The following is a 23,087-nucleotide window of genomic DNA, read 5'->3' on the forward strand; positions in this document are numbered from 1 at the left end:
CAGCGTAGGGCTGACTCGTTCTAAATAAAGACATGGTCACTCAAGCCCAGTGTTTGGAGATGGATCACTGACTTGGGATAAGGAGAAGGACCACAAGAGAAGAACTGTGCTCCGCGGCGGGCTGGGCTCTAGCATGGACAGTGGAGCAGCTTTACGGGCCATTCTGTGCCCACCCCCTTCCCATCGAGGAACTGCAGTGTTGGACTTCTAAAGGTCAACATCACCCACAGACTGCACAGGTCACAGAGCGATGGATGTGTCCCCCTTTTTTAAAGTTGCCAGAACGTCGGGAGACAGAGCGGGAACCGAGGTAGCGACCAGAGGCACGATTTGCTGTTAACGTGTTTGAAAAAATCTAAGTTTCAAGCTTTTGTGAAGCATTCTCTTTTCTTTTCTTTTCTCTTTGGATGAATGAATGAAGATGAGAAGCTGGCCTATTGCCATTCCTGCTTTTAAGAGTAAGTGACCATCAGAGGGTCTGGGCTATAAAATACTTAATGGCAGTAAAGACCGCAGCTCAGCTCTGCCGATGGGTGATGTCAGCACCTTGGAAAGCGACCAACTTCTGGGACAGAATGGGAGGCGTGATCAAAAATAAGGAAGCAAAAATTAAAGAGTAGAGCTGTTTTTCAAGGTAATATTTATACAATATACTCTTCAATGAAGACAGAGTGCATTAAAATGATAGAGCATCAGCCAAGACTGCCAAAAAGTATCTAAAGCTAATCAGTGTTTCCCTTAAATGAAGCTAAATCTAATCAGTCAAGAAAAATGCACGAAACTAAAATGTGATGTTTTGAAACTAAAAGGTGTCATGCCAGTCTATAACAATTATGTACTAGTAATTGGCTTTTTAAAATTACACCAATAAAAAAGCATAATTTCATCAATCCTTTAACTACTAATGAAATATAGATATACAGTATAGATTTCTGAAATGTGGATCTCAAAAGATAATATTAATATAATTTTAAATGCTGTTCTCATGAAGCTATACTACACTAATGAAATTAAAATATTTAATTCTAATAGATGAGGTGAACTCAACCTTTAAATTGATCTCATGTTTACTGGGGGTGGGGTTGTCATATTGTGGCAGTTATGGGCTTTAAGTTATTTTTATTTTTTAAGCATAAACTTACTTAGTTGTGGAGCCCATCGTTAGGAAGAAAAACTTGAAATACGTTATTAAATTAGGCAAAATGGTACATCTGCGTGATGAACTGGTCAACCGACCTTTCGAAATTTCAGTAAAACGTGGATTCTTTCCGTCACAAGACCTATGTGCAGTCTTGAAATTTATGTGGAAGATAAAATCTTACCAACCCTTGAGTGAAATTTTATAAAAAGAAAACCTCCCGTCCTGCTTAAAAGGCTAGTGGTGCCAAGTGAGTCACCACCACGTCCATCTCCCAGAGAGCCTGTCGCCCAACATCTAACAGCAGACGGTGCATGCACACACTCACCAGCGGGCCCAGAGCACAACCTCTGGCCGTGCACGCTTGGACTCTGAAGGAATGCAAGCTCCAAGGAGCAAACCCGTGAGCATGACAGCTGAGCTCTGAAGAATTGTGAACCAATATGCCATCCAGATAGAGCCCGTAACTCGTGATAACACCTGGAAAGATAAAAACTTGATTTTAGTCTTGTTAATAGACGACAGCAAAGAATGACTCGAAGAGAGCAAGCACTTCTTGGTGTGACTTCTAATTTCACGGGAGGACAGTATCCCGGTATTTTCTTGAGCCTCAACTCTGTCTCTTGCCAACGGATAGAACACGTTTTAAACCCCTGAAGATCAAATTTCTAAGTGAATTAGTGCAGAGACAGAAATAGAGTCCAAGAGTCCCAGAATGCACATCTTTCCACGGCATCACATTAACTTCTGTCATTTGTGTGCCACATCAAAAATGAATGAATTCAGGGCATTTATAATTTTCATTGCTTTCTACAATGAAACCCTTAGTACATGTGCTCTAGGAGTAAAATGACCTTATTTGTCAATGCGTTCTGTGTTACTCAGGGTGTGGCAGGTGCCGTTTGATACACCTGAGGTGTATGAATTCCTTTTTAACCCTCTCCACACAGCACTAATAGAGGCAGCATTATCATCACCACTTTATAGAAGAGAAAACTCAGCCACAGATTAGGTAACTTGCTCGAGGTCGTGAAGCTGGCGATGGAGTTGGGATCCGAACCTGGGCGGTCTGGTTCCAGAACAGGCAGATTACTATGTGGCCACGACATCTGTGTTCCCTCCGTACAACTAAATCATGTAAACACAGAAGCCTCGAGCGAACACTCATGAATGCGTTAGAGAAACTGTGATTTGCTGGTTGTAGCGATCCATTACGACTCACTGCAGAAGGAAAGCTATTGGCATCTCCATAAAATCAACTAGTAGAGATATAAGAAATTGACAGCTACTGAATGTGACCATTTGATTTATTCGATTAAAACATTCATTAAAAGGAAGTCGGGGCTCTATGTTCCCTGGGAATATGGAATCCCCAGACTGACTAAACGTCACGCCATGGGAAACACTTTGCTTACCTACTAAATAAATACTTCTTTCAAAGTAAAATTAATTCTGCAGTGGCCTCCTAGTGTGTTCTTGAGGATTTGTCTCAAATGCTCCCATGAGCCTTTCTTGGGAACAGACACTGGATGCTTCTCCCACATCACGCAGTACATCTCCATCACGGCATTTACCCATTTTTCACATCATCGGTATCATTATTCCTTGTTTAACTGCCCGACATCCACGATGGACGAAAGGAGCCCTCGGGCAATTCTGACTCTTCCTCACCAGTGTTTTACTAGGGCTTCACGCCCTGCCGAAAACACAGTAGGCACTTAATAAATATTGGTTGACTAAATACATTAATGCACACACAGCACGGTAAAATGTCAGCATCCAATCCAATACAGAGTCGCAAATTCGGGCCATGGAGAAAGAGAGAACAGATACTCGACATGCGAAAAGACACCTGCTAAAAGATGATGTTAAAGAGTAGCTCAGAGAGAGAGAGGATTTGTAGAAGAAATGAGTTTTAAAACAAAAGACTCCAGCAAAGTCAAAGGTCTACGGCCATGCCACCCTAAACGCGCCTGATCCCGTCTGATCTCGGAAACTAAACAGGGTCGGGCCCGGTTAGTACCTAGGGAGACCAGGTGCTGTAGGTGTAAAAAAAATATAAAAAATAAGGGATTGTGAGCCGACAAGGTCCTTGCAATCTGTGAGGTCAACCAAGGGTTGCCTCGCCTGAATAAATGAATGGTCATCGAAACATTGCTGATCGCCACCTTCTGGGAGGCCTGGCCCTCCGTCTGATGGACACCAGATCTGCGCTTATTAACATCCTGAGAGTCGATCAAGCCTTCACCCTCCATATTAGAGACAGAGTTACCGGTGGGACTACCGGAATCCTCTCCCCAGGTGCCCCTCCTGGGAGGGACTTGCTCATTCCAGAAACTGCTCACACGTGCCGGCATCGCCATCGCTGGTGAACCTGTGGAAGGCTGCGTGCCCTGTCAGGCTGTCCTGCTCACCACTGCTTTTGATGAAGAAATGATTTTCCAGCAAAAGAAGTAGGGAGGGAGCTAACGCCCTGGAAGGTCCTCGTCTTATGACATACCTCACACATTCACAGCCTGGGAGATCGCTGGACAGGCCTCTTGAAGCCCACATTATAGCCACGCTGAGTCGTCACACCCTGTGCATTTGAGGTTCCTACTGGATGCTGTGTCTACTTTGAACTAGGGACCGACATTTGGGGCTGGTTTTCCTCTAGTGAGAAACGTGGGAATGAAGATCGAAAGCAGGTAGAGTGTTTCCTCTTACTATCACGCTAAATAACCCACACAAAATGTCGTTTTCTCTACCCGCCAAGAGAAATGCTTCACAACAAACCGGCAGTCTGGGGCCCTCATGAAACCGTATCAGCAGGCAAAGAAACAAGTGACTCTGTGGCAAGAGAAATTAGCTGTCTGCTGCGTGCCGCCGCCCAGGACATCCTCGAGGGTCCGAACCTTTTATCTGACCAAATTCAATCATATAGCTATTGAAAGTCTACAGCGACCCAAGCCAGGACTGCTAAGGACACAGACCTTTTAGTAATAAAAGTCTGGGTTTCTTTGCTAGGTCAAGAATCCCAAACGGATGAACTACCAGCTAAAGGCAAAGGAAGAAGTTGAAATAGCCACCATGGCCTTATACCGATTACAGAAACAAGAATCATAAGTGTTATATTTCTTGCTTATTACATAGAGATCTGTATATAATAAATTTCCCTCTTCCTTTTCCCTATGCATTTATATAAAGAAAGGTAGCGGGTGTTAATTTTCAGTTTAGTTTTTAAGTTGCAGAATATCCAGGTGGTGCGTGTCCATCCTACAAGGGGAATTAATGCTGCCGGGTAGGAATAAGGTGATGGAGGGGAGAACGTCTCCATTTGTACCAAGCAGCGTGGTGTCCCATTGGCTGGAGGCACACAGTGATCACTGTTGGTCATGGAAGGTCATGGACGGTAGATGAGTGTGCAGAATCATCGAATGGCTAAGCTGGTCATCATGGAATTCAAATCGTCAGAGCCCGAGAGCCTGCGGACCTTGTCCAGCTCCCTGGATGGGTGACTTCCTAAAAGGTTTCACCAACAGGAGGCACTGCTAGGAGGGTAGGAGCAGGAAGACAGAAAACGTCATCCGGCATTTAGCTCCACGAGCCGAGGCCTTCGATGGCGGCTGCCAGGTCAGCAAAGGGCCAAAGCAGCTGCAGCCTCCAGCAGCCCAGGCTGCAGAAGCACCTCTTCTGCCTCTCCAGCCCCTGCAGGAGTGCAATCTCACTGGCACTTCGACTCCAGCTGGGACCGCGTCTCCGGATGGTTCGTGCATCAGACCAGCAAATATGGCAGCCAGCAGTGACCCTGTGGCTCCAGCCCAGGGCAGTTGGTGACCTGCCGGTGATCACACTTTCCGCTTGTCCAGTATCCGCTTCCTTTCCCTGTGTTCCTTCCAACGCTTGCGTCGCTAACTCCTCATATTAAAGAAAGTTGGGCTTAAATACCTAGCACATTTTCTGTTTGATCAATTAGATCTCGATCACTACATCCTTTGGGATTAAAGCTGTTTTAAATTTAAACGAGCTCCGACTTTAGTAAAGCTACTGCTATGACTCATTTTCCTTTTTTTGAAGATAACTGTGCAGTGTATCTTTCTGTAAGCAGGTCCATTTCGCTTACTTCCAAAATTTTGAGAGAGAATCTTCATCTTACTGTGACGTGCCACTAAGTCTCCCCAGAAGGCTGTGGCCGCCAACATCTGTTCCCTCTTATTTCAGTGTGACCATCTGTGTGACAACTCAAAGGACACCTAAAGTATTTGATTGAATGCCGCTTAATACTTGACACACGAATGAATTAAAACTAAGAAATGAAAAATACATAATGAAAAACCCATAATGAAAAACCAACTATTTAAAAGAAAATTCAAGAGAAGAAAAATGGATAAAAATCATGGTAATGATGACAAGAAATTATGATGTGCCAGGCACTCTCCTAAGCAATCACTGAATCCTTACACACACACTCACAAATCTTATGTGCAAATAATGTGTTGCAGAAGATCTTAAAGAAAATGTAAGATGTCTGAATTGCTATCTACTTGACCTACTTTTCAACACTGAAATAGAAAGCATCCAAACCAATATTTCCTTTTTCTTATGTAATTGGGGAACAGAGAATTTCTTTTTTGTTAGGACTTTATGCCTAATATCTCATTTATCTGACATATTGGGAAATGAGATATTTCATAAAAGTTCATTTTTGTTATAACTAAATCTCATCGTAAAGTACAAACTTTAAAAAGCTGAACCATTTTTGAAAGAAATCTTCCCAGCAAGCACTAAAGACTCACCTATCTTCGCATTCGGACTATAATGAATACAATTGAACCCTTTTGTGATGGCCCAAACTGTGCATTATGGAGTCAAAGACTATATTCTCTAATTCGGTAATATCTTTTGGGACTGATGAGACGGAATATTCACACAGCTCTTTTAACCTTAACATCACTCAGCGGCTACACTTTATCACTTCTTGTGTCTACGTTCTGAGCACTCCATTCCCCCTCAGTGACTGTCGGTGAAAAGCTACTTCTCTGGATTGTCTACCGCACGCCGGCCATTCAACCCCTACCGAGCTGCGCTGAGAAACTAGAGAACCATGGTATCTGGGACTATAGATAAAGAAGTGATAGATGGTTACTGAGACAAGGGCTTAGAGGAAGATGAGTAAATGACGACTGAGCTGAGTATGAAATTGAATGAGATTTGCGGCAGTTAATTCAACTGGTGTGACACCTTTTAGTATCTGGAATGCATCTGAATTGAAAGGTAGGTGAAACAGACCTGCAACTTCCATGCAGGTGAAATCTTTCTCTCTCTCACACACACACACACACACACACACGAGCGAGAGAGCGAGCGAGTGTGCATGCGCGTGTACACGAGACAGAGAGCCACACAGAGACACACACACCTCTAATTCTATATCAGTATGCAGTATTTGACAGCATTTGTAGAAATGGCTAAAAAAGATCAATTGTAGAACCGAATTGTAGGTATAGTAAGTAGCTAAATGCATTCTGTCCTTGAAGGTAAATTAGAGGCTCTTCTCCACCTCATCAACCACACCGACCCCATCAATGAGTCCTCTAGACTTTACATCCACATTATCTTTACCCATTTCCACGGCCATCCAATACATGCACCGTCATCTCATGCCTGAGAAGAGTAGCTATCTACGAGTCCTGACGTGTTATTCATATGCCCATAAGATTCATTCCTCATACTACGGAGAGAGGGATGCTTTTCAAAACATGTATCCGAGCATGACCCATACACAATTCATCAGGCTTCACTAAGTACCAGCAAGGTGAGAATTCCCATCTCAGGGGCAGGAAGCTGGTGTCAGTGTAAACATGTAGGGAGGATGGAACAGACTTGGGATGTTGGCCTCTCTGGGTTTTCTGCCTTTTTGGTCCAAGTTTTACCAACCAATCACCAGATCTCAAGGGCAGGCCAAAGTGGAATACCACTGTGGTTTAGAGCTGGTGTCCACATATGCCCTCGAAAAAGGAGCCTGAGTCTGCAGTAGGGGTTCCCTTTGATCTGGTTTGGACAAGGCTGTCAACTACAAAATCCTGAATTAAGGACACACAGTCGAACTGCAGTAAATCTGTGGACAGGAGGAGACATCATTCATAGAGAACAGTCCATTTCTTATCAAGATATGCAGGTGAATTTCACAGTTTGTTTTTAGTAGGAGACTTTCTGACATAAGTATTACATAAAACACTGTGTAATTCAGTTCCAAAAACATACACTTAGTAATAAGTCTCAAATCTCTATTAACATAACAATTTTCAATGACTCCGGATTCACCAAGTAATAAAAACTAATGAATATAGCTTAGTGGGCATTTTAAATAAAGCCTAAGGAGACAATTTCTTTTCTTTTTTTTTTTTTTTTTTTGGCTAGAAGACAAGATATACATGAACAGCTTTGAGAAAAGTAAAATGCTATATTCTTGAAATGCCATGTATTTTTGAAATTATAAACACTTTATTATTGAAAATGTACTGAAACTTTGTTAGACAATAGGCTGCACGCTTCATAGAAGTTACTTCCATTAATTTAGACACCACCAAGAAGCACGGACCATTATCAACCGTGTTGCAGAGGTGAGGCACCTTGGAGGGGCTAAGCTACTTCAAGGTCATACAAACACAGTCAGGCGTGGAACTCGACCGTCCGGTTCCACCGATGGCCCCACCCCCGCCCTCCATTTCCAGCCTAATTCTCTCTTCTACACCCTTTAAGAATTTCACTTGGATTAAGAACTGAAGAATATGCTATGGCCCTAAAAGCAATGAAATGTGCCCAATGAAAAGATTAACATGTTTACTGAAAGTCAGACACCTGCAAGGTACTATGCTTGGTGCTTTGCGGGAAAGAAAGCCTAAGAAATGATATCTACCTTTATGGAAGTAAGCAAACTTAAAATATATATATATACCCTTTACTTTTGACCTTTTAGTTTGCTTTTGTTTGAGAAGGAAGGAGTTAACAGCTGGTCCGGGGCCATTTCTGCAGCCTTGGGGACTCCTGAGCATCTAACAGTTGGCTGAATCCTTCTTGCATCACTAACTCAGGATAAATGAGGATCTATCCGAGGACTGTACACTGGACCAAGCGCCTGACCACACTGTCAGCGCTGTTTGTGAGTAATGGTTAGCCGGCATGGATGAGATGCGGCTTCACCAATGAATGGACACTTATCACACGGACTTGGAAGACTCATGGTGGCCTAAGACCTGCAGTTTCACTTGATGACATTCTATAAAGCTTTTAAGAAAAAACAGGAGAGAGCTACATGTTCTCACATGAAAAGATGTCAAGAGGAAAAATAATCGAGGTGTAGAACAGTATACATTGGCCAATTATTTTTAACTGTCTGTTTTCTGCATAGACAGGTAAATGACTAGCCATTTGATAGTGAATTAGTTCCTGAGTGCCTACCCGAGTGCCTACTATGTTCTGGATGCTCTGTTCCATGCTGGCGGAGAAAACGTAAACCCCAGAAACAAACTCGGGAAACAAAGTTTAAGTTCCCTGAGCTGATGGTTTCCCTTTGCAAAGCTCTCCTCTTACTGCACCTGGCTTTCATGACCACACACCTTGACCAGTTGGTCAGTGAGCCCAAGCAGAAAATCTGAACTTAAATTTCATCACCAATAAAATGGGGGAGGGGAGGTTTACATTCCTTGCCCTGGCGGCCTGACAGAGTTAATGTGAGAATCAAATGAGTGAGCATATTACGAAAGCACCTTGGGAATTAATTGTTAACACATAAAAGGAAGGAAATGGAATCGCCCCTTTCTTCAAGGGTAAGACAAAGCCTGATTTGCTATGGGAATCTCACCTTCAACGATCTCCTCCTCTCCTGGTCTATGTCACATACTGCATTTCTCTTGCACTAAATAACCTGCACAGGTCTCAAAAACACATTTTAGGCAGGTGTGCATTCCTTACTGGCACGCTCTCTCATCACAGCAGTTGTTTACACGTGTGTGCTAACTCTTTAAGCTCCTCCCCTGCCCCAATCAATTTGAGAGAGTACAGTGAGAAAAATACTAAATATCATAAGTTTTTGGAAAAAATCTGCTGTACTTGGTGGATTTGGTTTTGGTCCTAATCTGATTCATCAGTCAATGTTTATGGAGTACCTACTATGTGCCAGGCATTGTACCGCATGCTGGGAATACAGAAGTTATCAAAATGGCTCTGGTTCCCGCCTTCATAAAATTTTCAGTCTAAGTGAGACCACCAAGGGCATTGTGTACATGTGAAGCTTATTATTAAAGAAGAAGCAGATGGAACAGAAGAAAAAATGGGGGGGGGGTGGAGGAAGGTAGATGCTAATAGTCTGAGTAGCGTAAGGAATAAAACATTTGAGAAACTGACCCTTAAACTGGACTTGATATCTAGAACTAATTCCTCAAGAGGAAAAGTGTTATTAATCAATATCTGATTAATTACAACAAAGATTTCATAATAACAGAAAGATTTCAATGAGATCAAGTTGATTCCTATTTAAAAAGTTAAATATCAGATTCATTAAAGAATTTGCCTCTATCTTTTGAACATAGCTCTTTCTATCTGCTTTTAAAATATCTAGTGTGTCGAAACAAAGTGTAACAACACAGAATTTTTGTTTGGTTATTTACTTTTGGTACTCTTAGAATGAAGAAGGAAAGCATTTTACATTTATCTCTACATCCGGCCCCCAAAATGCTGTGTGTTAAGTGTGGATTACATGAGATTTAGAAAATCAGTCAGCCTCAGGAGGAAACTAACGGCAAGTCAAGTGGACAAGTGAGGATAATTTAGCGAGATGCCCACTTACGAAGATACAGGTAGGGTAAGGGCGGAGCAACACATGAAAATAAAGCATCCCCAGCTGAATGGAGAAGAATGAAGAGTGGGTTGAGAGAGGTGAAAAGAAAAATTACCTGAAATAACAACAACAAACAAATATACGGGAATTGAATTATATGGCGCTGTCTTATATTTTTTTGTGTGTGTGCTTTTTTCCCCTCACTTATCTGTTGTGCTAACGATCAGTAGATATAACAAGATAAAACAGTATTATTGTGCCATGTGGTAAAGGGGAACCAGGTTATTGAATCCACTTCTACAAATTCAGTTCTTTAATGGGAAATCCACCAAATGAATATTTAATTCCCATTGGCTATCCAGGGTGAGCAGTTTCGAGTTTATCACCTTTCTCTTCCCATAATGGTAGAATTTTTAAGGTGTTTAATTTTCACGGGGAAGCCGAGTCATAACCGTCCACTGGGACGTGCATCTGCACGCCTCTTCACGACGTTATGCCGAGTTATTTCCCAAGGTGCTCACAATGTTGTCACATACAACCAAGGAAACTCAGCGCCAGTATGATATGACATAAACTCAATACAAGGTATCTCTGTTTAAACTAAAGAATTCTGTTAACTGTGAGAATTAAACAGCAATGCACTTGTGTGTCATGGAAATGGCATGTCTAGTGAATGCTGATGTTTCAAACGTACTAGTTTGTTTTTTCCAGTACGACATAACAACATGAATCTCAACTGAGGGTTCCCACCCCGCCACCGCCGCCCAAAGTCCAGATGATGATTGCATGTGGCAGATGTGTCCCCGCGTGGATAACTGGTCCTTCAATTAGAAAGGAAAAGAGAGAATAGCTTTCACATTGTGGAAAATGCCTCATTACTGTTACGCCCTCCTAAAAATGGAATCGGTGGAATCTGAAAAAGATTGTGCTTGGGAAATTCTACCTGACAAACTCATTGGAGGTGTTTCATAAAGGTTACCCAAGGTTTGCTCAAAACTGTCAAGCAGTTTTCCTAAGTGATTCACCAGATTCGATAACCCATTCCTCCTGTTAAAACTGAGCATTTCCAAGAAAGGAAATAGAACCACATTTTGACTTTTTAAAAATAAAGTTATTTCAAAATAAATTTTTTTAAAAAGTTATTTTTTTTTAAATTGGAGAAAAATCAGAACAGATATCTTAGGATTAATGAGTATTGGCATTAAGAACAAGGCTAATCAAGTTGAAGAAACTAAAAAATTGTTTTTGTTTTTTTTTTAACAAGGCCTGATGGAATCCTACATTACAAACATTTCTACAAAAAGTTCAGGCAAAGAGTAGTAGGAAATAAAATCATGAATCACATCTTGTTTTGTATTACATTCCTAGTTAACTAGGTTGTTTTCTCTTAGTTGCTTAATACTTATAAATCAAAGTTTTCACATCTGAATCTGGGAATAATAATACTTGTTTCATGGGCTAGTTATGGGAATAAATGTGCCTGGCATATAGTTATAAATTATAGCTACTATTATTATTGTTAGCGGGAAATAAAATCCTTTTTCCTTGCATGAAGGGAGTTTTCAATATTTACATGAACACCTTCGTGTACATACATTATAATATTTTATTTCTCTACGAGCATCTCTTAATGTCCTCAGCATATATAGAATGTGTAAAATGGGTTTTTCTGTCACCCGTTCCTGAAATAATGTGTATGTTAAAAAAAACTGAACTAAATGTTCTCTTATCCTCACAGTAGTATATACGAGTGGGACAAAAATAATAACTTCCTAAAACTTTTCTACTCTTACCACCATCATTGCCAGTCTCGGTACAAATTCTCACGAAGCGGGGCCAATGCAGAGGGCTGCAGGCCGAGAGGGCGGTGCCTCCCCCCGCCTCTGAGATCACCCCCCCCCCCACAACTACCTAATGGGAAAGCACGCTGCAGGTGCACATGTGTGTGTGTCGTATGATTGCACACGCATGTGCCTCTCACGGCGACACAATTACCATGTTATTATTATCTCTATCTTCGGGAAACATGAATTCATTTGTCGGCTGTTTAAAACCCATCGGCTCCATGACCAGCGCCCTCCCGACAAGCGCCGGGACCAGAAGAGTGGACGAGCCACACAGAGTCCCTGCCCCCCCCCGCGTGTGGGTCGCAGTCTGACAGGCAAACTGCTTTCGGTAAATGTGCGTAGGTCATGATAGTGGATCGTTACAAGGAATTCTAAGCCTTCATAAAGGAGAAGCATGTTTATATTCTATATTTTTAGTTAGTATATATTTTTTAATATTCTAATTAGTTTAAAATGCCACTACATGTTACGCGAGGCAATGAGATAGAGTTTGGTATCGCCAGGTGTCGATGCCGTCTTTAGCAAGGCAGGAATAAGGCGTGAAATAAAAAACATAACTTACAGATTCTATGGCCCAAGCTCCTGAAAGGAATGACGGCTCGTGAGGATGTGGAAGGTCTCCACAGTGTGATTCTAATCATGCAACTGCAATCTACACGATGCAGGTCACGAACTGATTAGACAGTAATTTTTCGTGCGACTCGTCACTGACGGCTGACAGTACTACAAAAGAAGAGCCACGGTCCTACAGAACAAAGAGTTCCTGTCCACCTCAGACCTAAAAGCGGCTCTTTTCAGGGGTGTTTCAATCCTGCCTGGAATCAGAGTCTGGAGAGAATGCCTTTGCCAGAGGGAAAGTGGATGCAAAGCACTTCGGAGGGAGAGACAGAGCTGACATGTCTCATCGCCACTTTCACAGGTGTGCGAAGCCAGGAACGAGGATGCGGCAGGGCATATTGGAAGGAAAGCAAAGTCTTCGGTGTGAATCCAGTGATAACGACCCGGTACTTAAAGACTCTGCTTGGCAGATTAAGGCAATTACAGCAAATGGCGTTATTTATAAGAGCGCCATCATGGTAGCTTAAATGTCCATCCATAAAAGATGGGTCCCATAAGCTGTGGTTTCATTCTGCGGGATTTCATACTGCCTTTCAAGGAGTAAAGCTGAGCTGCACTTAACTGCCATGAAAAGATGTCTCCATCATATTGTTATGTAAAGATTATCACCAAACTTTAATGGATGGGAGCTGATCACTGAAATCACAATCAATCGAAAAGCAGAAAGCCTGTTTCCTAAGCTAAAGCTGACCGTCCGCTTGAAAGGCAAGAACTAAAGATTTATATCAGAACCTTTTATTATATCTTTCATAGTGTGTCACTGTTTCTAGACATCTTTTCATATTTATAATGTCCTAGGGAAATAATCTACTGAGGAATATGACTGACCAACAGAGCCACGATTTTGGAGTCTGGAGCACACAAAACCAGGCGAGCGGCACCTGCCGCAGAACTGGGCCATCCAAACACGCGTGTTCCTCCGGACGCGCTCCGTCTCAACCAGGACCCTGCGGGAGGCCACAGCCTGCTGGTCTCCACGGGAAGCCTCTCCTCCACACACCCGGAACCTCGTGCACATCCCTACCCTGTGGTTATCTGTTCACACGGATATTTCCCACAAGGAAATCTGATCCCCTGAGGAGTAAAAAGATTGGGCGAACTCACAGCGATTGTCGTCGGTATGGCAGCACCACGTAATTCATCGAAATGTATTTTGAATAAACAATTTCAGATTTTTGCAGGGCACGAGGAGGCCCTCGAAGTTATCTGGGTGGAAGATGTTAGCGGTCTTTACCGGAAGACGGCAATGGGGGTGTCAAGTGGCAAGGGAACTCGGAGGTGAGCAAGAGCCGAGGTCAAGGGCACCACCCAGGGTTCTGGCTGGGTAACTGGGTGATGCTAATCGGCGAGAGAGGGGCGCAGAGAAAGGGCAGGCGGAGGAGCAGAGAACACGAGAGCGCGACCTGGAAACGCCGAGTTTAATATGCGAGAGAAATCCACGCGGAGGCTTCCGGGCGGGGCCCCACGGAGAGGGGGGCGTGACACCTCATCAGCATTTTGATGGTAACCGAGCTGATGGGACTGACTAGAACCTTCTTCTCCAATTCGTGCCCCCCAGACGGTTCTGATGACCAGACACGTTTGAGAAACACTGTGTAAAACCATTTGAAAGAGTTTCTTTAGCGACGTAAAGGTGAAACCTATCTTATTCTTCAATTGCATTACACTTCTGCAGCATATTCAGAAATCAGGACGCAACGATAATGTAGCATACATCGTAATGCAGGCCTAGTTCCACTGATTTCGAATGGGAAGCGCGCTAACAAAGAAAATTCAAAATTCTAAATTCAAATGCAAAATCCAAACTCCTGTAAGAAAATCCTAGTCTCATACCCCACACGGCGAAACAAATATATTTCAGGAACAAATACATTTCAAACGAATATATTCAGGAAGTGGCCTATAACTACTTCTATTCTATCTGTTGGTATCATCAAAGAGCGAGGACTCTATAGTACATATGTCCCTGTTTGAATGCCTTTTCACAAGAAACAACCAAATAACCCAAATATTATTAGGTATTAACAGAAAGTACAGCATTGTATTAGGTTCTGTGAAGGAAAAGAAAAATAGATGATCTGTGATCCTTATCCTCTCGTAGGCATGTTGGACACAAACCCAAATAAATCTGAGTCTAGGATCAATGAAGTATATGTCACTATGAAGGCACAAAAACAAGTCATGTGATCAAGAGAAAAGTTTAGCTTAAACTCAAAGAAGAGCGGAACAATTTCATGAAACAGGAAGCCTACGGTTTAGCCCTGAGGAATGAGATTTCTATGTGTAAAGACAGACGGATGGTACAAATTGTTAACTCCAATTCTACAATCAAAGAAACTAGGATTCATGGAAGTTAGTGAACCTCCCGAAGTGACACAGTTATTACACGTCAGAGATGAGATTTGACCCTGGGTCTACTTGACTCTGCACTCGTGTCTTCCAATACTGCATTCGGCCATAAATACTGTAGCGTGGCTCGAAAGGAAAGTGTGTCACGAGGCTATGTAATTGCAGGCTGAGTCACAAGCTGGGAGTGAGCCGAACGCCAGAATGAAGAATCTGGACTTTATCCTTTGCGGTTTTTTGTTTGTTTGTTTGTTTGTTTGTTTTTAGGGGGAACAGTGGGGTCTTTCAAAACACACAGAAGGACGAGATAGTTTCCAACAATCAGATTACCCTTCTCCGGAATATGGATAAAAGACACCAAATGCTGGCAAATTTGTAGATGGTTGGAAAAGAAGAGAAGAAAAATAATAAAACTATTACTTTTTAAATGTCTAATCGCTGCACCACAATAATTTTTTTTTTTTTAATTCTTGAGACTAAACACAGGACTTTAGAATACAATGTAAAGGTTAACACAAACCTCTCCAAATTCTAATTGTTTATAATGAATATATTTGAAAACTGCTTACAAATGTACACAATATAATATGTGAAGATTCTCTGAAGCATAGAAAGTGCTTCTCTAGTCAACATGGGGGTCCGAGCGCAGTTGTAATGCCAGTCGCAAGTATGACTGGGAGGAAGGAAGAGATGCTAGTATGCAAATCATGTCATTGCATGTAACAGCGATCTAACTGGGATAAATCACTAACATTTTCACTGTCACCTGTGGACTAGATTTCTCTGTGGAACACAAAGTATGACAAGATTTCTGACTGTTTAAGTATCAAGTAGACATCCATTTATTTCTCTTAGAAAATGTGTAACACTACAGGAATAACTTCAATAGCAGAGATAATCATTCGCTCTCATTATTAGAGCTCTCTCCACTCCCTCAAATATAGCGAATGCATTTGCCAAAAGTTTAATTAAGATGAGATGACTAGAATAATTAATATCATAGTAAACATAAGACAAACTAATAAAATTGTCAATTTTTTCCTTTATTCTTTTTGGCTATGCTGAAAGAGATCATTTCAATTTTCAGTAATGTGTTACTTAAAACAGTTGCTAAGATGTTAACATTCTTCTTGATATTTGTCTTAAGAAATTTGATAGCATGTAAGCTTCTACTGTTTAGAAAAATGCACTTTGCTGTGTGAAACATAAAGATATATTCAATAATAGAATATCAATAATAAAATAAAGCAATTTCTACCCCAAGCTATTACAAAAATTCTTTATAAGATTCCATTTTAGCAAACTTTAACTGGCTAACTTAATTCTCTATGCGAAGATGTGTATATCACTTAGAAATATAAACAATCATCTTCAAGTATAAACGTATATACATTTAATGTATGCACTGTTTTAAAACTGCATGTTGAAATATTTATAAATAACATGCTTTAAAAAAGAACAAATTTCCAAGTGGTCTCTTTTGAGGTTAACTTATTAAATCAAAAGCATTTTGAAATAACAGGTGCATGAACTTCGCGCATTTCCACTTCTCCAAGAAAGAACTAATGACTGTCAAAAGCAGAAAGTCACTGAAAATACACTGCCGCGCTCACGACGACGTTCTTTGGGAATCCTCGTTTGTTCTCTTTACTTCACAAGGAACATACTAAACAATAAGATGCAGTACACAAGAACTATCAAAAGGGAGCACTTTTGAGCCACCAAAATCGTGTGTGGGCACCATCTCCCAACTACAGACAATGATACTATCGCAGGTATTTTATGTGCTAAAATGATCATTAGAAATTAAGTACCACGTAGAAGCTGCTGTTTAGAACATTAATTTACCTTTGCTAATCATCTTTTTTTTTAACTTGAGGCTAAAAGAGTTCACTAACCGTTCGGGCACTGGGGCTCCGTCCAGGAGATGTGGAAGGAGTGAGGGGAGGAGGCATGCACCTGGGGGGCGGGCACGCTTTCAGGTGCGCTCTCCTCCGTCAGGGCCTCGCTGGCCTCACTCACGGCGCACCCGCCGCCCGTGCAAGCCTGAAAACAAACACAAAATCAGCACATTTTACTCTGGGTCCCAAAAGTTTAGGTGAGCGCTGAGGAAAGAGAATTCATAATAAGAGTTCTTTGCTTTTTAGGACACGAGAAAGCCATTTCCAGTCATTAGAAAATAAGCCAGAATCTATGAATGAAAGATATATAAATACATCTTAAATTAGAGCCTAGAGATACGGCATACATTGACTGGGGAAATAGCCCTGATGAATAAACCTTGCATGAAAGTTCCTAAAATGAACACACACACACACACGCACGCACGCACGCACGCACGTGTGAGAATACCACATGAGAAAAGTAATAAAATTGAAGACTACTTCAGGATAAACCAAGTGATTTCTAAGGGGGAAAAAAAATATGGACAATAAATATAATTGCCTTTGATTTACTACAGCATAACTACTTCGTTTAAAGTCTAACACTGCGAAATTGGCTAAAAGAATCCTCCTGATATATCGACAACAAAGAAGTCGTTGAGTGACTGTTCAATAACTTCGAGGGTCAAGTCATTTACTTACATGCCAGAGGACATGGGCTTTGTTACATGGCCGACAAATTTAAAAGGACCACGGAACACAACCTCCTACCCTGTCCCAGGCCAGCCTCAATTCTCTGTTAAAGTGCCACTGATGACGGGAATGGAAATGTTTCTATTGGAAATATATTTAGAGATGTCTGTGTGCACATTCATAACAAATGGCAAATAATCTCAGAAGAAGTGTTTAAATGCGCTATGAAAAAATCTCCCCTGCCTTGTTGTGTCAGCGTTTCTCCAGGAAACAGACAAACACGTAGGGTTTTTCTAGACTAAATTTGCTAGCAAATACTAGAAATTATATCTTTATATAACATAGATATTCAAAAACTACACTGAAGCTTTAACGTTGCTCTAGGTTATAACTGTAAAACACACAATAAAATTTGAAAAAATCTTTCAAAAAAAAATCTTAATTTTTACCCAAATCAGTAAGAAAATGAAGCAGAATCGCAGGACAACGTAAAAAGCAGACAGGTACTTAGTTCATTTTCATGGAAAGTAGATATTACTAATATAAACAACTAAAAAACGTGTCTTTACATCTCCGGGCCCATCTCTGCTCCTCGGTCTGATGATGAGGGAATGACCCTTTGCTATTTAAAGCAGTCAGTATTCTTTTCCCTAAAGACAGGAGAAAGCTAATTTTTAAAGATATTTTCTTAAATTGAAGTATACTATTCGTAACGTTAAGACGAATAGTTGCGAATTCTCCATTAGACATATAAATAACAGTATATGACCAACAGACACGGAGACCAATCTCACTTCCTATTTTAAGAGTACAACAGTAGCCCGTGTCTTTGGGATAAATTCTCATCAGAGTAAGCAAGTTTTAGATAGGTTAAACTGTGGCCTGGGCATGAAACTGCATTAAGATTGGGGGCCTAATTAACCTCAGTGGGTTTCCTCTAATTCTCAGCTGTGGCACGTGCATATATATATGTAAGAGAGAAACCATACTCATCCTGAGAACAGCATCTTTGCAAATAAAGAGGAATCAATTGAGCGTGGATCCAAACCCTGACTCAGAGCTCTAGGACAGTCACTATTAGCCCAAGAATAGCTACCCGAACATTAAAATAGAATTTAAATATTTCCAATGCGCTAAAACTCCACCAGAAAACATGGCAGGCAAAGAAGCCACACGAGATAGCTATCACAGGAAAATGGTCAACGGATCATTCTTTTCAGTCCTCAGAGAGAGAAATCCTTCCACTTGTATTTCCTAGATTTTTCCTTGGGAGGGGAAAAATGTTGCAGCATTTTATTTTAAACTTTTAACACGACAAGATTTAATTCTGACAGTCTATATGTCACTACTGTTTTTTCTCATTCCTCTCCTAAGAATTTTCTCCTGCTAACTCTCCCCAAAGAAATACTATACTAGATAACATAAAATTATATGTTTTAAAAAAAAAAACAGAATGTGAATTAAAATTTACTTTGTTTTCAGGATTTTATGATGCCTTCTGGGATAAATGAAATTCTCTGGTTTGGAAGGACTGCTCTTTTGGCAATGTCATCAAAGATTCATAAACTAGTAACTTGTCAAAGAACCTCTTAAGAATTCAAGGAGTTCATGAGATAATTTTCCTTGTAAATAAAGTAGAATTATAAAAAGGGCTACTGAAATAACAGAATTATATGCAAATTATACATTTTCCCCCACATTTTTCTAGCATGTGTTTAGAGGTATAAGTGAGCAGTACAATATCTTAGTTCCCTCAATAAGGAAATAAATGTTCTTCAAGTCGCTTCTAATTGGTCTAATCTGATATTATCTAAATGAAGTTAAACCAATCAGTGTCTTCTGTGATAAGTCAGCACCAGAGGCCACCGCATTCCATGCCACTGAATACTGATTAAAATTGTGGTTTGGAAAAACTAAACCAACTAGTGGGCTAATTAAAGATGTCTTTATGAAATGGCAAGGTCCCATTAAAATAAGGTGTTTCACCACATCTACAGTTCTTATCGATTATAGCCAATAAAAGAAATTGTAGGGGATTGAATTTTGGTACAATGAAATGCATAACTAATCGAAGTATATAAGTTATTTTTTAAATCATGACTGACAATAACATCCAAAACTAGCATATTCCTCTGATAGTTTGTGTTCAGAAAGTAAAGTCTGGGATGTTAAAAATGCAGCATGTTTTAAAATATGAAGGAAAAAAACCAAGGCTGCATCATCCATAAATGATCTTTTGAAAAGTTAAACTTATCATTTCCAAGACTCTTCCCACTCGACATTCTTCAAAAGGCAAATGGGTAGTCGTAGTTTGAAAATTATCAAACCATACGTATCATGATAATTGTCTGTCTTACTAGCTTCTTTATTTAATTGCTGACTTATCTTTATTTGGAGTTACCACACTTTACAAAACAATTTGTTGAGTGTAGCAACATGTTATGCTGTTTCTTCCAGTAGAAAGAACATGTTTGGAATCACACAGTCCCTGAGTCTGACATTTTTCAGCAAATTAATTAATTCATATAGGAAGTCTCAGATTTTTAATAAAATAAATATCCTTAGTGTTCATTCATTCATTCATTCATTCAGGAATTGTTTATTGAGCTTCCAGCTCCCACCACACACTGTGCTCGATTCTGCAGACAGAATTTTGAAAGACAAAATCTCTACCCTTCAAGAGTTTATAATCCAGCCAACAAGGAAAATTAAATGAAGCCACAGGAAGTAACATATCTCCTCTGAGTCAGGAGTAAATAACAGTGGTTCCAATTCCTACATATTTTTTTCTCTATTCTAATGTCTTCTTTAAGGCTTTGTTATTTGTATGTTTTGTTTTCTAAAAAAACATATTATTTTTGACTCTTAGAACGAGACTATCCATAAAGGCAACTCCACTTGGTTGAGAGCCTGCTCTCTATCCACTAATCTAATGACCTTGAAAGCCAGTTATTATGTGGAAACTGTGAAATACATAATAATCCCTCAATTAACCGAGATGAACCTAAAACGTTCTGGTTCATTTCATTTACTGGTTAACAGAGTTAAGTAAAAAACCTTTTAGTTGAACACTTCCTGAAAACATATTAGTGTATTTTCCACCCTAATGAGGAAGTGGAAAATAACGGGAACACATTTATTTCCCTAACACGAGTTAGGGTAATGACTTCCATGTCTTTAGGACACCTTGCACCAACCCTCTTCAGTGGCTGACAGATCTCGTTTGACTCAACAGACTATTGTTTGGCGTTACCATTTTAGCATTTTAGGGCAGAGAATTTTAGGGCTCTAAGAGACATTAAAAATTATTTCATTTCTTAGGGATGGGGGCAGGCATATAGAAGGACCAAACGAAAGGATTACACAGGGACAAAGGGAATGCCTTGAGACTGTAAATTAATTCATTATCTTGCCCGTGGTGATGTTTTCATTAATGTATGCATATGCATATAGGTGTGTCTATATATATATGCATACATTGTACAGGACATGCGCATTATGTCAAACGTCACAATGTATAGGACATGCGCATTATGTCAAACGTATCAAACTGTATACTTTTAAATATCTATAGGTCAATTATAATTCAATCAAGCTAATTTAAAAAATAAAAAAAATCATTTAGTTTACAATCCTAATTTTAATCTTAAAAAAAAAACATGGAACGCAGTGTGTTTAAGTGAATTTACCTCAGGTCACACAGTCAGTGGTGAATCCGAACTGAAACTCAGGAGAGCAGAATCACAATCTAGTGGTGTTTTACCTTTCAAGGCATTACAGATTTATACGACACAGGAGACCAGGGCGAATTTTCACTGACGGCACAGCACATCCTAAACACGGCCTTGAGAGCAGAGCTCTGTCTCATGCCATCCGCCTCCCATAAAAACCGAGAGCACCACAAGCTCTGTTTCATTTTGGTTGCTTCTGAGCAAGAGACTCCTAGAGTTTGATATTTACCACTGTTTGGAAAACAGTGCGGATTTCCGTCCTGGCTTTTGAAAATCCGATCAGCGTACTTCTTACATCGTAGGGGAATGAAACTACATGATCGAGGCTGCGGATCACAGACCCATGGGCGTGCCGAGAACCTAGGCGCGCCGAGTCAGTACGGACGGGATTTCTGTCGTCGTCTGATTGTCCTTGTTTTCCGGGGCCAGGTCAGACAGTTGGCAGTAGTGGAATGTAGTTTATTTTCTCGTGGTATAATATTTAGAGCACTCAGGAGCATGTTAAGTAAAATGAATGCATACACAGTGTCTACATAAATGTAAATTTATTCATAATCAAGAGCAGAATATTTTCTATGGCATTTATCAAAGCAAATATCCTTATATAGGTATTGCTATAAAATGAACAGTGTGTTTAAAACAAATAGGGACAATCTCATGTTTATATTCAGTTATTTTCAGATGTGCTATTAAACTTAAAAAAAAAAAGATTATATTTCATCAAAAAACAAAAGGAAGTACTGAGTATAAATTCCACAGTAACATCAAGGTCTTTTAAAAGACCTTTGTATAAAAGTGCTATTTTGCATTAAAAAAATGCTATTGTCTGTCTAAAGAAACCTCTAAACTATGTTGATTCTAGGGTTTTATTAAGTGACTGTTCTTTTGAGATAGAAGTGTAATGCAAACCAGAATATAATAACAATCAAGACTATCTGGGGGTCATTTAAACCTTCATTTTAAAATAGAAGACTTAAATTTTCACACCATGCATTGTTTTTCAAATGAATTCTCTCTCGCTCCATGGGGAAATAACCTTATTAATCCAGGCATTTTAGAAAAAGCTCTCAACAATTATGACATTCTGCAAATAATAAAAAAGAAATAATTACCGATATTCCTAAATTAGATTTGGGAAAATCTACTGACTCAGATTGTCACTGCGTAATATGAAATAAATTATTAGACTGACAGAATTCACACTTAGGATGTGAAAGTGAGTTTTTGGTGCAAAGAGCAATATGCGAGGTTTTTTTGTTCTAGTTGTTTTTTGTGTTTTCAGTGAGGGAGGAGAAGATGGGACAGAGGGAAGAAATGGGAGCAGAGGAACTGGTAAAAGTGGAGTGAACTTACTTCCAGCTTGACGAGATATTTAGTACCAGGCGAAAGGTGCTGTAGCGTGAGGTGCTGAGAAAGCTCTGTGCTGTTATGGACGACATCCCAAACGGTAAGATCACGCGTGCGATTCGAAATGTATAACACATAGCGCTCCAGAATCCCGTGTACTTGTCTTGGTTGTACCCACCTAGGAATGGGAACACGGAGCATTAATCATCATCATCCGTTCAAGCCCGACCTGAAATGCGCAAGAGTTTTAAAGGACATACATGAACTTGGATTTATGTTGCTGTAAAAAAAAAAAAAAAAAAAACAACACACACACACACACACACACACACACACACACACTGAAAGCTCAAAACTGATTCACTTAAAAAACAAAACAAAACAATAACAAAAAAAACAACAGGTACTTATTAAAGACCTATTGAATGGTATAAAGAAAACATGACCTAGTACCTGTTCTCTAGTTAATTATATTTTTCATTACCTAATAACACAAGATGTGTGAGTCCTTGATTTTGAATTTAAGCCACAGAATATTGGGAAAAAATAAAAACATCTGAGCGCTTATGAGAAATGGTAGAGCGAGAACAACAGAGTTGTCTTGAAAAAAGCCAGCAGTCTAACAGTTAACATGCAATTACAGAATACAGAGAAGTCTAGGATTGG

General features: G+C 40.2%; 1 protein-coding gene across 1 annotated transcript in view; it reads right to left on the bottom strand.

Annotated features, from left to right (window-relative positions):
* The window catches only part of USH2A (usherin), a 526,768-nt gene that overhangs the window by 225,451 nt on the left and 278,230 nt on the right, over positions 1–23,087 (bottom strand). The window contains exons 33-35 of the mRNA XM_036235436.1: positions 22,428–22,599; positions 16,666–16,813; positions 1,467–1,618 (exon numbers count right to left, since the gene is read on the bottom strand). Coding sequence (XP_036091329.1) covers positions 1,467–1,618; positions 16,666–16,813; positions 22,428–22,599 — 472 coding nt within the window. The remainder of the gene's footprint in view (positions 1–1,466; positions 1,619–16,665; positions 16,814–22,427; positions 22,600–23,087) is intronic.

Source organism: Rousettus aegyptiacus, unplaced genomic scaffold, assembly GCF_014176215.1.
Source record: "Rousettus aegyptiacus isolate mRouAeg1 unplaced genomic scaffold, mRouAeg1.p scaffold_m13_p_18, whole genome shotgun sequence".
Lineage (NCBI taxonomy): Eukaryota > Metazoa > Chordata > Mammalia > Chiroptera > Pteropodidae > Rousettus > Rousettus aegyptiacus.